Source organism: Lynx rufus, unplaced genomic scaffold, assembly GCF_022079265.1.
Source record: "Lynx rufus isolate CCGP_SWC_20201006 ecotype Redwood Valley unplaced genomic scaffold, mLynRuf1.p SCAF_29, whole genome shotgun sequence".
Taxonomy (NCBI): Eukaryota; Metazoa; Chordata; class Mammalia; order Carnivora; family Felidae; genus Lynx; species Lynx rufus.
Genome location: NW_025814844.1, coordinates 7,275,004 through 7,288,756, shown reverse-complemented (window position 1 = coordinate 7,288,756; position 13,753 = coordinate 7,275,004). Strand labels below are relative to the sequence as shown.

The window sequence follows — 13,753 nt, the reverse complement described above, 5'->3', positions numbered from 1 at the left end:
TGTCTGAAAGATAGCTCTGTGGTTTGCCTTTCAGAACCACCTGTTCCCATCGCTCCTCCCCAGCTTGCCTCCGTGGGGGCAACCTACCTGTGGATCCAACTCAATGCCAACTCCATCAATGGGGACGGGCCCATTGTTGCCCGAGAGGTGGAATACTGCACGGCAAGCGGGAGCTGGAACGACCGGCAGCCAGTGGATTCCACGAGTTACAAAATCGGGCACCTGGACCCGGATACCGAGTATGAGATCAGCGTGCTGCTCACCAGACCCGGGGAGGGCGGCACTGGGTCTCCTGGGCCAGCTCTCCGGACAAGAACAAAGTGTGCCGGTGAGTAAGGGAGACCTGGGACTCCTTGTTACTGCCTTTCTGGCGTTGACCTACAGCACGGTGTTTATCAGGTATTAACCTGCTCCCCAGCTCTGTCAGCATCCTCCGCAGGAACAAATAATTCCCTTTGCCCGGGAACAGTAACCCAACAGGACTTTGGGACCTCAAGGCTTGGTATTTCCAGGCAGCCTTCACCTCCTTTCTTTCCTTTTCCCTATTTTTTTTTTATTTACACCTTCCTGTGAGTATCATCTAGTTTGTATAGGAATTCTCCCTAAGGTTGATGTAAACTGTCTGCTTTGATGATGTCTGCTCATAGGTCACATCCTCTCACCCTGGTCCCCTTGTTTTATGTTTACAGTTAATGCGCTTTTAGCCTGGAGGGGCACTGGAATAATAGATTCTGTCTTAGTGATAGCTTTAAAGCTGTGTTTTTATTGATGGATATTTAATGGAGGGGCTGCTTGCCAATGACGTGGGGCCCATTTGTAAAATAAGCAAGGGTGATTTGTGGGCTGCGTGCACTCTTCAAGTTTAGATTATAAAGTTCTAATTGACTGTGCCGAGCCCATTCTGCAGCTTAACTAAAGTGGGGTTGATGGAGGGAGAGATGTAGAGTCTTAGAAAAATCAAAACCCGAAGAAAGCTCCCGTGAGAAGGTGTAGTGCTTTCTGTGTGGCTACTTTCTGCCAGGGAAGGGGAGAGAAATAATACATGGGGAGACTCAAGTGTTCTTTCCTCATTTAGATGAAGAATCCCTATATTGAACTGTGGGTTGTGGTGAGGAAATGCAATAAATTTTTATGGAATTAATTGAGTCCTCAGATAACATTCTTTAAGTAGACACATCAGTATGTTTCGTTTCTTTTTTTAACTTTGGAAGGTACTCAGAGCACAGTCTGACCCTGGCTGGTAGGAGAAATGATTAAATCTGAACAGGTGTAGATGTTTCAGTATTTTTCCTTTATACTGTGGAGTGGGTACTGTTTCCACAAGTTCAAAACTTTATGGAAGAATTCTGTATTTGTGTTGTTGTTGTGTTTTTTAAAAATTTCATTAGAAAAGGGAACAGCTACTCCCCCCTCCTCCCCGGGGATACCTGATGGGCCTGTTCTAGCCAACTGGGTGTCCCCCACTGGGTGCTCAAGCCACCTGCCATGCAGGGTCTCTGGAGTAAACAGCAGTTCTGGACGGGCCCTTCACACAGCCCTGGCTGATGGCTCCAAGGAGAAACGAGTTTGAAAACCCATTCTCTTCCTCACTTCTCCAAATGATGGCGTCTCCTCTTTTTAGTTGAATAAAACTGCCCTTCTTTTTTTTGTGAAACAATTTCTTGTATTGTCTTATCATCTGTTGCAGGGCAACCAGTGGCCATGTATAACACTGTCTATATCATTTCGCAGTAGAGGCATTGCTCTCAAATCTGTTATTGATTTGATAACTGCCTTGTAAAGTCTCCAGGGCAGATACTGTCACCCCCTTTTACGGGTGGGGAAATGGGAGCCCACAAGGACCCGCTCCCCTCCAAGCATGCTCTGTTCGCAGTACGTTTAGTATGATTTCACCTCAGTGTGATTTTAAGGAATCCTATTTTGAGCATGGCAATATATAGTCTCCCTCTCTGTCCAAAAAAAGGGTAGAATTCCATTGTCTAGACCAGAGAGATGATACCATCTGTTCCATTCTCGTCACTGACAACCCCGCCTACGTAATGTTTCCAGTCCTGTTCTTCCTTCCAGATTTTGTCTTTTCTCTTGGTTCTCTGCCTGTTTCAGCTATTGACACAATTGTTCTGTACATTTCCCCTGAATATAATGCTTGTATTTTTTTTTTTTTTACTGCTGCCTGATGTGTACATGTATAACTCTCAAAGAGACGGCGTGCCTTTTAGAACACCTTGTCAGTCCTTTTGAAGAGATTAAAACCAATTTTGAATTGATATGTGCATGCCAACACTCTGCCTTAAAAGGTTTTAAACCTCACTTAAGCAAGGAAGCCTGATGATAAAGCATGCTTTTTCATCTTACTGTTTGCAACCTCAGGTTGAACTACTCTGTCAATGTCATGTGCTGGTGTTGAACATGGTTGAAAGACCTGCAGTTGGACAAGTCGGTCTTGGGAAATAGAAGTATGTTAGGTCAGAGAGTCAAAGCTAGAAATGAGAGGGGGAGGCATGATAGGTGGGCGAGGAAAGTGAAGTCCAATTTCTCTTTACTGTATGAAGAAATACAGGTTCACCCTTTCTTGACCTGAGGCTTTTGAGAAAATGGGAAGAAAAGGCTGGTGGCCGTGGCTGATAAGCAGTGGGACGTCGTGGAAGGCAGGAATGAGTTACAAGGCAGGATACAGGTGCTGCAGACTATAGACTGAAAAGTGTGGTATGGTCCCAGACTGTCACTCGGATGGTTTGTGGGCGTTTGGGGCTCACAAGAAACGAGTCATGGAGCTTATAAGCGGGGGTGGGGTGGGGAGGCTCTAAGCGTGCCGCCAAGTAGATGGAAAATGTCCGTGGCCGGGCTTGAACATGAACACCGAATGAATCTGATAGGGTGATGTGTGGTAGGAATAGTTGCACATTTCATCCTGTATGGTTTAAATCCCAACAGTACTACTGTAGAATTAGAGTAATAAAATTTAGCAGCAGAATATACAAAAAAGAGATTGAGGATTTGGCTTAAATGTGTGGGAATCCATAATATGACCCATACCACTCTATAATGCTATTTCCTCAGCCCTATCCCTCACCAAAAACAAAACAAAACAAAACCTACTATAATTTTAGGTTGCGTTAACAAAGCCAAACACTCATGTTGAAGGAGGTGATAATCTTAACGTACCGGTGCTAGGTTGCCTCACTGTAATTATCACACTTATTTCTGATCCCTGAGTTTTAAGCAAGAGAGCACAAAATGGACTGTACTCCAGGGATAGCACCCAGGTTAGGAAAGTTTCTGGAACCTTGCTCTACCAATGAGGAATGATGGAAAGAATTTAGAAAGGTGGTGGAGAAGAACAGAGGGCCTGTGCAAATTTGACAAGAACTGAATCATGAATGGTGAGTTTGCAACGGCTGATCCCTTCAAGCAGAACCTGACATTGTAGAAGGTGATTTCTGTATTCAGAAAAGGATTGAACTGGTTGACCCTGCAGATCTCTTCAACATGAAGATTCTGTGATTCTTGCATTGTTCTCTTTCTAATGAGATGGCCCATCGTATGTTTTTACCCTGAAAGTCTTTGACTTTCACTTTTATTTTATCTATGTCCAGATATTCCCTTCTCGTGCTTGTCAAGTCCTGTTCTGCAGACTAGTGGAGGTCTGTGATGACATTTACAAAAATCTAAGCTCAAAGGGGGAAAATACTGCATTTTTAGCACTGCTAAGTAAATTAAATTTGAAGAGATGACTCTTATTTTGAGATACAGCACCTGGTTTTTGTGTTAAAATATCCTTTTTATGAAATGATAATGCTGGAAGTTACTCAAGCCATAGTTAGCAGTCGAAAATGGAGGCTCTGGGACCAGGCTGCCAGGGTTTGAGTTCTGGCTCTGCCCGGAGCTATACACGTGACCGTGGGAAAACTGCTTACCTTCTGTGGACTTTCACTTCCTTATCCATCAAATGGGGATGATAATAAAAATATATATCTTGGGGGTGCCTGGGTGGCTCAGTCGGTTAAGCGTCCGACTTCAGCTCAGGTCATGATCTCACAGCCTGTAAGTTCGAGCACCGCATCAGGTTCTGTGCTGACAGCTTCTGATTCTGTGTATCCCTGTCTCTCTGCCCCTCCCCTGCTCACGCTCAGTCTCTCTCTCTCAAAAAATACATAAACATTAAAAAAAAATTTTAAATATATATCTTGTAGTATGGCCATGAAGCCTTCACGAGCTAATGTGTCTAAGGTGTCTAGAGTAGAAGCTTACATATAGCAAATGGTCAATAAAAGTCAACTGCCATTTAAAATAAAAGTCTTTAAACATTTCCAGTCAAAATAATTAGATGTTAACAACCTGATTTTGTTGCCCTGGGTGTTTTACAAATAATTACTTACCTGGTAAATTGAAAATCTGAGGACCCGTTTTATATAACGGCTCATAGAATTCTCAGCCTTAGAGCACTGCATTCATGACAAACGTCATTTCTCTCATTTCTTCTATGAGATCTGTTTCTTTTGGACAAGTTTTCGGTTTTCATTTCTGTGCCACACCACTGAGACCTGTCCTGTCGTGTTTTGGTGACACCCATGAAAATGTATTTGACTTCTTGCATTAAAACGGCAAAATCAGTATTTATTGTCCTTCTCTGGGCAATGGAATTGATTTTCATGTGCGGCTAGTAGACACAATCTCATTACCTGGTCAGATTTCTTTCAAGAATTGTAGCACACTTCTAGAGCTCTTGCTCCTTGTGTTTCTCAGAATTATTTTCAAATATATGCACAGGCTCTGTGCGTGTGACCTCGATCAAATCACTTAGCTTCTCTGGTTCTGTCTCCTTATCTTTAAATAAGGGCCATGACACCTGCTCTGACTGTATCAGAGGTGTTTATGAAAATCAGGTTAGATCTTATCTGTAAAGGTATTTTACAAATGATAAATATATTCTGCTTATGCAGTGTAGGGTATTTTTTAAAAAATGATTACGATAAGGAGCAAGTTGCAAGATTTATACACATACCCACGTATCTTCCAATTTTGCTGTTCAGCTATAGTTGGGTAACCTCGGAGAATTGAAATTACTTCAGTATATCCAGTTAAGCAAAATATAATTTAGTTTGTGTTTTCTACTATATCTTGTATTCTTATAATTATGTACAGCTAGATCCCACAAGCCATTAATTGGTAGCTCCTTGAAAAAGAGAAATGGGAGATGCTGTTAGATTAATTTTCACAGTGGACTTTTTATGTTTTATTTTGGGATCTTGATTTTATGTATCCTGCTTATTGTTTAACTGTGGCTGAGTGACTTCCTAATAGCTGGCCCCAGGAGTTAAAGAAGGATGGTGGTAAACTAATGACCTAACAATTAAGATCGGTAAGAGTGGGGAAAAAAGCAAAAGCAAAAACAAGCTGAACCGAAATATGTTCTTTAGAATTAACGTAACGAAGCAGGAAAAAAGAATGATTGCGCCTTAAAAAAAATGTATTCGTGAAATATTTATTGAACACCCAGATTTACAAGGCTCTGAGGGTAGAGCAACTGGACAAGGTCTACCCTCCGAGCTGATATCTTTGGGGTATGTGAGGGAGGAAATGTGCAGTCAATAAACAAATATATATATACATACATATATACTATCGTAAATGCTGCACAGAAAGAGGAGCTAGAGAATGGAGGGAAGCAGGAGATTTTTTTATTGGAGTATCTTTTATTTTTAATTGTGGTAAAATCACATTCCATAAAATTTGCCATCTTAACCATCTCTAAGTGTATGGTTCAATAATGCTGAGTACATTCAATCTCTAGAACTGATTCCTTTTGCAAAACTGGAACTCTGTAGCCATACAAATTCCCCAACCCCCCTCGCCAGGCCCCACCAACTACCACTCTACTTCCTACCTCCATGAATGTAACTACTAGGTGCCTCTTATAAGTGGAATCGTGTAAAATTTGCCCTTTTGTTACTGGCTTATTCCATTGGCGTTATGTCCTTAAGGTTCATTCATATTATAGCATGTGTGATTGGACCTTTTTAATTAATCTGATAATTGTATTGTTTATACTTAGTTTATGTGACTTTTTGTAAACTATTTTGAGACTTTAAGCACCAACTTGGGCTTTTAATGAAATTCGTAATGCTCAGTGTATTAATTTTTTAATGTTTGTTTTTTTGAGAGAGAGACCAAGCATGAGTGGGGGAAGGACAGAGAGAGAGAGGGGGAGAGACACACATGAAGCAGGCTCCAGGCTCTGAGCTGTCAGCACAGAGCCCATCGTGGGGCTCGAACCCATGAACTGCAAGATCATGACCTGAGTGCTCAATGTATTAAAAAACACTTCATCTTTATGACTCATGGAAGCCTTGCCTACTAAAGCAGGTAGTACTGTTGTGCTTCCAGAGAGTCAAAGTACAAATAAGTACTCTAGAAGTACTGTTGCAGGTGGTACAGCCGTCCTGTCAGCCGTTGACCTTCTGTTTGTCAAGAATAGGGTGATACAAGAAATTTTAGATTGTTTTTTACAATGTACCATTCTTTTAAACTAGCAAAGGTGGGTACATTTTATGCCTATTTGCATAGAGGTGTATATTTATTCTATGTATACCTCATTGGAACCTTTACATCATTGTAATAGAAACTTCAGAGTGCCTGGGTGGCTCAGTCTGTTGAGTGTCCCACTTCGGCTCAGGTAATGATCTCACAGTTCGTGAGTTCGAGCCCTGAATTGGGCTCTCCACTGTCAGCATGGAGCCCACTTGGGATCTTCTGTCTTCCTCTCTCTCTCTCTCTCTGCCTCTCCCCCGCTTGCTTGCTCTCTCTCTCTCAAAAATAAATAAACATAAAAAAAAAAAAAAAGAAACTCCAAACATATGTTACATTAAAATTTCTTTTTGGTCTGCTCAGTTACTTCCATAACATGTAATTAAAGCCCTCTTACCTTCAGTGACACGAGACGTGGGCCATGTTTCCCATGTGCTTTTGGGTCCCTACCCCTTCAGATACTCTATGGTCTGGGACAGATTGAGTTTGTGCCCAACCCATTGTGGAATATTTTCATGTATCTCCTGTTCTTTGTGACAGCAGTTGTTCTGTTGCATGAGAACAAATATATTTGCGTATATTTGTTCTCGTGTGTCCTTGCCATGGGCTTTGATGAACACATGTATACGTGAGCAAGGGCTCAGAGGCCCTGACCATGGAAATGCTCTGTGGAACTACAGGGCTGGAGTTTCATGTTGTCTTTCAACACACACCCTGAGGACGTCTCTTAGTGTACTTTTACAGTAGTACCTTCTGTCCTACCTGCTCTTGTCTAAATCTCACGAGATTTTGGTTAATATTGGTTTTGAAATGTTAATCCCCGGGTTTGCTAAATGTGACACTGGAGAGAGTGGTTTTATTTTTATTCATTTTTAATTTTTTCAAAGTTTATTTATTTTGAGAGAGTGAGAGCAGGGGAGGGTCAGAGAGAGAGGGAGAGAGAATCTCAAGCAGGCTCCATACTGTCAGTGCAGAGCCCGATGCAGGGCTTGAACTCATAAACCATGAGATGACCTAACCAAAATCAAGAGTCAGACGCTTAACTGAGCCACCAGGCACCCCAAGACTGGTTTTAAATACACCTGAATGAGAATCACATATGGGAAAAGAGGAGTGATAGCTTCTCAGCAAGGGGGCCTTACATGATGCCCAGACTGTGTGATACTTGCATTCCACTGAAGGCCAGCATCTCTGTGTCTTAGTTCTACTTGTGGGAGAAAAAGAATCATTCTGGTTGCAGTGGGGCTGATCTGAAATTATACCCTGCCAAGGGTTGCCTGGGTGGCTCGGTTGGTTAAGCGTTGACACTTGATTTCAGCTCAGGTCCTGATCTCACCTCACGGCTCATGAGTTCGAGCTCCACAATGGGCTAGTGTGGAGCCTGCTTGAGATTTTCTCTCTGCCCCTCCTCTGCTTGTGCTCTCTCTCTCTCAATAATAATAATAATACCCCTGCCAAAACCTGATTTGTTTTCTTCCTCTATCAAGGATAGCCTAATTTGTCTTTTCCGTACAAAACTGTCAAAATATGAATTTGGACTTACACGGTTGACCCATGGGCCCTCATGAGCAGGAGGGAGCCTCTCTAAGATCTAACAATGGCTGCTATTCATGGGAAATACAGGCCAGAGACCTCACTGAATGGAACATAATTTATTTTTAATTTAAATTTATTTACTAGGGGAAAAAGTAGTGTTCTAGTTCTACTTCTGAAACAGCTCTGCCAAAGGGCATCATGTTTTTAATGCATTTCCAACACATGAAACCATTAAGAACCTTTTTTAATTATAAACATTAAAAGGGCATATGAAGTAGTTTCCCTATGAGGCTCTAGATATAAATACATTGCATTAAGTAGCATCCTTGCATTTGGGCAGAGGACAGACTCATCGTGGCAATGCTGCATCTTCTTTTTTTTTTATTATTATAATATAATCAGCAGGTGTGTACAGGTCTTTATGCCCAGAGGCTGCATAGTAACATCCACCTCAGATCCTGCTGCCTTTAAAGACTGGGTCAGCACTTCCCCTGTGTGTGAACCCATGGGCATGTGGCATCGCCACCCAGGCACCCCTCTTTCACCTTAAAGTCTGACTGACTCGGGTAGTTCTGATACTAATAGCTAAAAACAGCTCAACAAATTACTTCTCTGTTCTGGACCTAACCTTCCAGGTCATTCTAGTCCCTGGCACCTTCTTCTTCATAGCACTGCCAGGAGAACGAAATGGGCTAATGTATGAAAAACGACTAGCCGAATACTTTGGTCACATGGCACGCCCTGAATTCGAAGTAGGCTTGCTAGTGGATTCTGATCAGTTTATAAAATTCATAAACTTGTCACCACCTGAGGATAGTACTACCATGGCAGAACCCTCCAGTAGGACTGTTAAGCCGAGCAGGTTGGGTTTTATTTGGCACACCTACATCAAGTTGCAGTTTGTTGTAAGTAACACAAAACATGCATGTATGTCCTCAAGCTAATGTCAAAAAATGATTACACGTTCACTGGAATCTGGGAGAATGTTGCATTTGGACTCTTTCAAGTGTCATCAGGGTAGAAAACCGCGTACGGCCCAGAGTCACTGGAGGGTAGCAAAGAAAACAGGGTAACTTTGAACTTCACGTGCGAGACATCGTTATTCTGTGATAGTCGGTGTGTTGCTATTATTAGTCGTGACTTGAGGAATGTTCTGACACTTTAAACCTTTGAAGAGTACTGCCCCCGACCCTGTCACCTCTAAGTTGGCCCAGAACATGCCAAGGTTGACAACCACAGTTTGATTAGAGCAACAAGGCAGCCTGTGGAGTATGAGTGTTTTGGGGGGACGTCTTTCCTTTTGCCTTTGAGCCACAGACCTCAGGTAGTTTGGGGATCCTTATTGAATGAGATCGGAGATGAGGGTTCTGATGCTCTGGATGGAAGGAACTCAGGTACACAGGAAAAATCTTCCACTGTGAAGACTTTCTGAGACAGGCTAACCTGTGTTCTATGCCCCTGACCCAAGAGCAGAAAGATCTAGTCTCAGAATGGCTTTTATCTTCAGAACATCCTAGGAAAAGTTCACTCATTCTTAACTTCCCAGGTATACCACGTGTTTGTACCTGAGCCCTCAGATGCAGCATGTCCAAAACCAAGGTCAGGCGTTGGGAAATACAGTAGACGGATTTCATCTTTGACCTCATACTCCTGTGTGCCTCTACCCATCCTTCCCTAGGCATGCCCAGATTCATTCCCCTCTTATCGAACCAGCTGTCAGCATATTTGTCCCCGTTGATGTGGACAGATAACTCATCAGAGTACATTCTATAGCATTTGGCCTCCAATTAGAACTTGCCTGCTCTGTTCTGTAAGGATAAGGCTGTTCGTGTGGTTAAAAACTAAGTTAATAAGTAAAATACATGAGAACTAAGACCTGCACAGTCATAACAACAATTATGAAACCTTGATGATATGTCAAGATTTTAGTTTACGAGGGTCAACCATGCTCCTTCGCTTGTTTTTTTATAAATATTTTTTATAAATGAATTTTAAGAATATAAAGAACTGGGAATTACATCACATATTAGAATAAATTGCGAGGGAATAGATGACTTTAAAAGTGAATAATGCATATCAACTAGATTAAAACCACAAATACAAGAAATTTTATTAGGAAGTATGGTTACACCTTTTCTTAAAATAAGAATGATAATGGAACTGTTTGATATCAAAATTGCTGATCTTCCAACCATGTTATTACACTTGTAGAAGGAATAATATAAGTAATAGAACTATTCAGATAAAATATTTCTATTGACCAAATAGCAGCTCTTCTTCTATATAGATCTAGAAAAGTGACTGTAGACACAGATTTCCAGTGGGCATTGAAAACCCTCTCTAGCTTAAATTAGCAATAGAAAAGATACAGATGTTAATATATATTTCTGCTAAATATTATATATTGCTACTTCACTACTCGTGAGATAGACTATATTGCTTTTAAGTTGGATCATGAATCATCAAAAGTAACATTTTATTTGTTAATGTCTGTATCTTTTTGTCTATTTTAATTACTGAAGTAATAAGTGCCATATAAGGCGGCAAACAATACAGAAGTTAATAGATGCTCACATCTTTCTTTCAGTTTCTTTCCTGGGGATAATACTTAAGTGTTTTCCTTGCACATCTCTCTTTATGCCCGTATAGGCATATAAATATCAGTATATGTCCCAGATCTGTTCCTTACTGCTCATTCTATCAGAATGAGATCATATTGTACATGGTATTCTGCAATTTTATTTCACATTTGTCGATAGTTACTAAACATCTCTCCGGTTGCTAGAGTCTAGTACTATATATATATGTATATATATATATATAATAGTTAAATTATATATATAATATATAATATATATATAATTTATATATATAATATATAAAATATATTATAGTTAAATTATATATAATATATAATATATATAGTTAATTATTAATATATATTATTATATTTATATATTATATATTTATATATTATATATATTATATATATATTATATTTATATATATTATATAACTAATATTATAATAGTTAAATTATATATATAATATATAATATATATATAATTTATATATATAATATATAAAATATATATATTATATATATATATAATTTAACTATTTTATATATATAGTACTATATATATATAATTTAACTAATTTAACTAATATATATATATAATTAACTAATTTAACTAATTCTGAGGAGTAGCTATTTATTTTTCTGGAATATGGGTACTTTAATTACTCAGCTCTCCTCCCTTTTCTTTTTTTATGTGAGCTCTACGCCCACTTGAACTCACGATCACAAGATCAAGAATTGCATGCTCTACCCACTGATCCAGCCAGACACCCCTCAGCTCTCCTTTTTTTGATGGGTAGGGAGGTCATTGTTTTCTATTAAAATGAATATTTCAATAAATATTTGTACATATATTTCCTTATATTAAAATATTTGTATTTCTGTTGGTTACAGTTTTAAGGTAGGACTGGTGGGACAAAGATAGATGCATTGAAGATTTTAGGAGATGTTGTCAGATTACTCTCCAGAAGGTTCTAGCATCAGCAATGTATGACAGTTGATTTCTGAATGTACTTTTGAGCAGTGAATATTAATCTCTTAAATTTTGTTTTTATTAGCTCACATATGGCACATCACTATTTTAATTTGCATTTCACTTTTTCTCGTGTTTCTAATTGACTTTTTATATTACTTCATCATGAACTTACCTATTTCTATCCTTAGGATACTTTTCCAATTGTTCCCTTTTCATTTGGTAGGAGTGTTTTATATAGAAGGATTGTTAACCATTTGTCCTACGTTTTTTGAATATTTTCCCTCATTCTACTATTTGCCTTTTGACTTTATTCATGGTATATTTTATTAAAGAGAAATGTTTAAATTTATGTAGTTAAATCTATCAGTCTTACCCTCCAGGGCTATCCATATACTTTAATATATGATAAAACTGTCATTAGAATTTAAATCAATCCAAATGGAAGTGAATTTATTATCAGTAGATAGCCAGATATGAAGTAACATTTGCTAATTAAACTCTTATTTTTCCCTGTGGCTACTCACTTTCCAGTCTTGTTTTAGAAGTTATTTTCCCACATTGTCTTTGAATATTTTAAAGAGTTTTTACACTTAGATCTTCAGTCTGTGAAATTCTGGTCAGAAAGTCTTGCGGGGAAGACTACAGGACTGGGGAGTCTTCTGTGAAGGGTTCCTTTGCTCTTTAATTATGTACAAGCAAAAATGATCTTCTCTCACCTTTGCTATGGGATGCTATATGATGTGGCATCCAGGAATGCAGCAGGTATCAATTGACCACCAGGAAATCAGCTGAAAGGATACTGAGTAGGAAAGCTGAGTAGATATAATCAAAATACTCTCCATCCCTCATTTTAGTTTGTTTCATTTATTTATTCATTTATTAATTTATTTGACAAATACTTATTAAGACTCCATGATTTGACAGGTATCCTCTAGGCTTTGGGAGAAGCCCAAAATGGTGAGAAAAACAAATGAATACATTGCCCTCATGGATGTAACTTTCTAATTCAGAAAGTCTTCCATTGGTTTTTTGGGGCGCCTGGGTGGCTCAGTCAGTTGAGCGTCCAACTTCAGCTCAGGTCATGATCTCATGGTTCTTGAGTTTGAGACCCTCGTTGGGATCTGTGCTGACAGCTCAGAGCCTGGAGTCTGCTTTGGATTCTGTGTCTCCGTCTCTCTCTGTCCCTTCCCTGCTCATGCTCTGTCTCTCTGTCTCTCTCTCTCTCTCTCTCTCTCTTTCTCAAAAGTAAATAAGCATTTAAAAATAAAAATAAAATCTGCCATTGGTTTTCAATGCATGCACATATTTAAGTGAAGCAAGGCTTGCATAGATTACCCAAACAGTGTAGGGAGGAGGTTCTGACAGTAACCATAAACATTAGGGCAGACTTTACAAATAAATCATTTTTATTGGGGTGCTTTGTGCTGCAAGTAACATAAAGCCAGTTCATATAAATTAATAAGGAAACTTCTGAACTTGTAGTAACAGGAAATCCATAGATAAATCAGTCACACTTTACAGGTTGTTGATTTGATTTCTCAGTAGTATTACCCGGGACATGAGTTCTTTCCAAATCTCCCTTGCATTGGTTTCACCCCAAGGCTGGTCTTCTTCATGGTCATAAGAAGGCCTTTAGAAGCAACTAGGAAAATATGCTTTATTCAAATCTGTCAGAAGGGGAAGAGAAACATTTCTTCAAATTTAGAATATTGTTCCTTTCTTTCAATCTATTAGGCCAGTAAGGACTAATAATAATTGCCAGGAGATTTTTGTGAAATAGTTGGCTTAGTGTCCTTATTCTCAAACTTTAATGTAGTTTAGTGATGTTAATGTATATCAGAATCACCTGGAAGCCTTGTTAAAAGGCAGATCTCCAGGTCCCATCCCAGAGTTTATGATTCAATAGGTTTGGGGTCAGGCTCAGCAATGTATATTTCTAACAGATTCCCAGAGGGTGCTAATGTTGCCAGTTGAGAATTGCTGATTTGGAGGAATGCAGATATACCCTTGTATCACACACCTGTTAAAACTCAGGACACTGACAAAACCTCTCGCTGGTGCGGATGTAGAGCAAGAGCAACTCTCAGTCGTTGCCAGTGGGAATGCAGAACAGTACAGCCACTTTGCAAGAC

General features: G+C 39.4%; 1 protein-coding gene across 1 annotated transcript in view; it reads left to right on the top strand.

The window, feature by feature from the left end:
- The window catches only part of PTPRM (protein tyrosine phosphatase receptor type M), a 595,371-nt gene that overhangs the window by 182,595 nt on the left and 399,023 nt on the right, over nucleotides 1-13,753 (top strand). Inside the window, exon 7 of the mRNA XM_047090212.1 lies at nucleotides 35-328. Within this exon, the coding sequence (XP_046946168.1) occupies nucleotides 35-328 (294 nt within the window). The remainder of the gene's footprint in view (nucleotides 1-34; nucleotides 329-13,753) is intronic.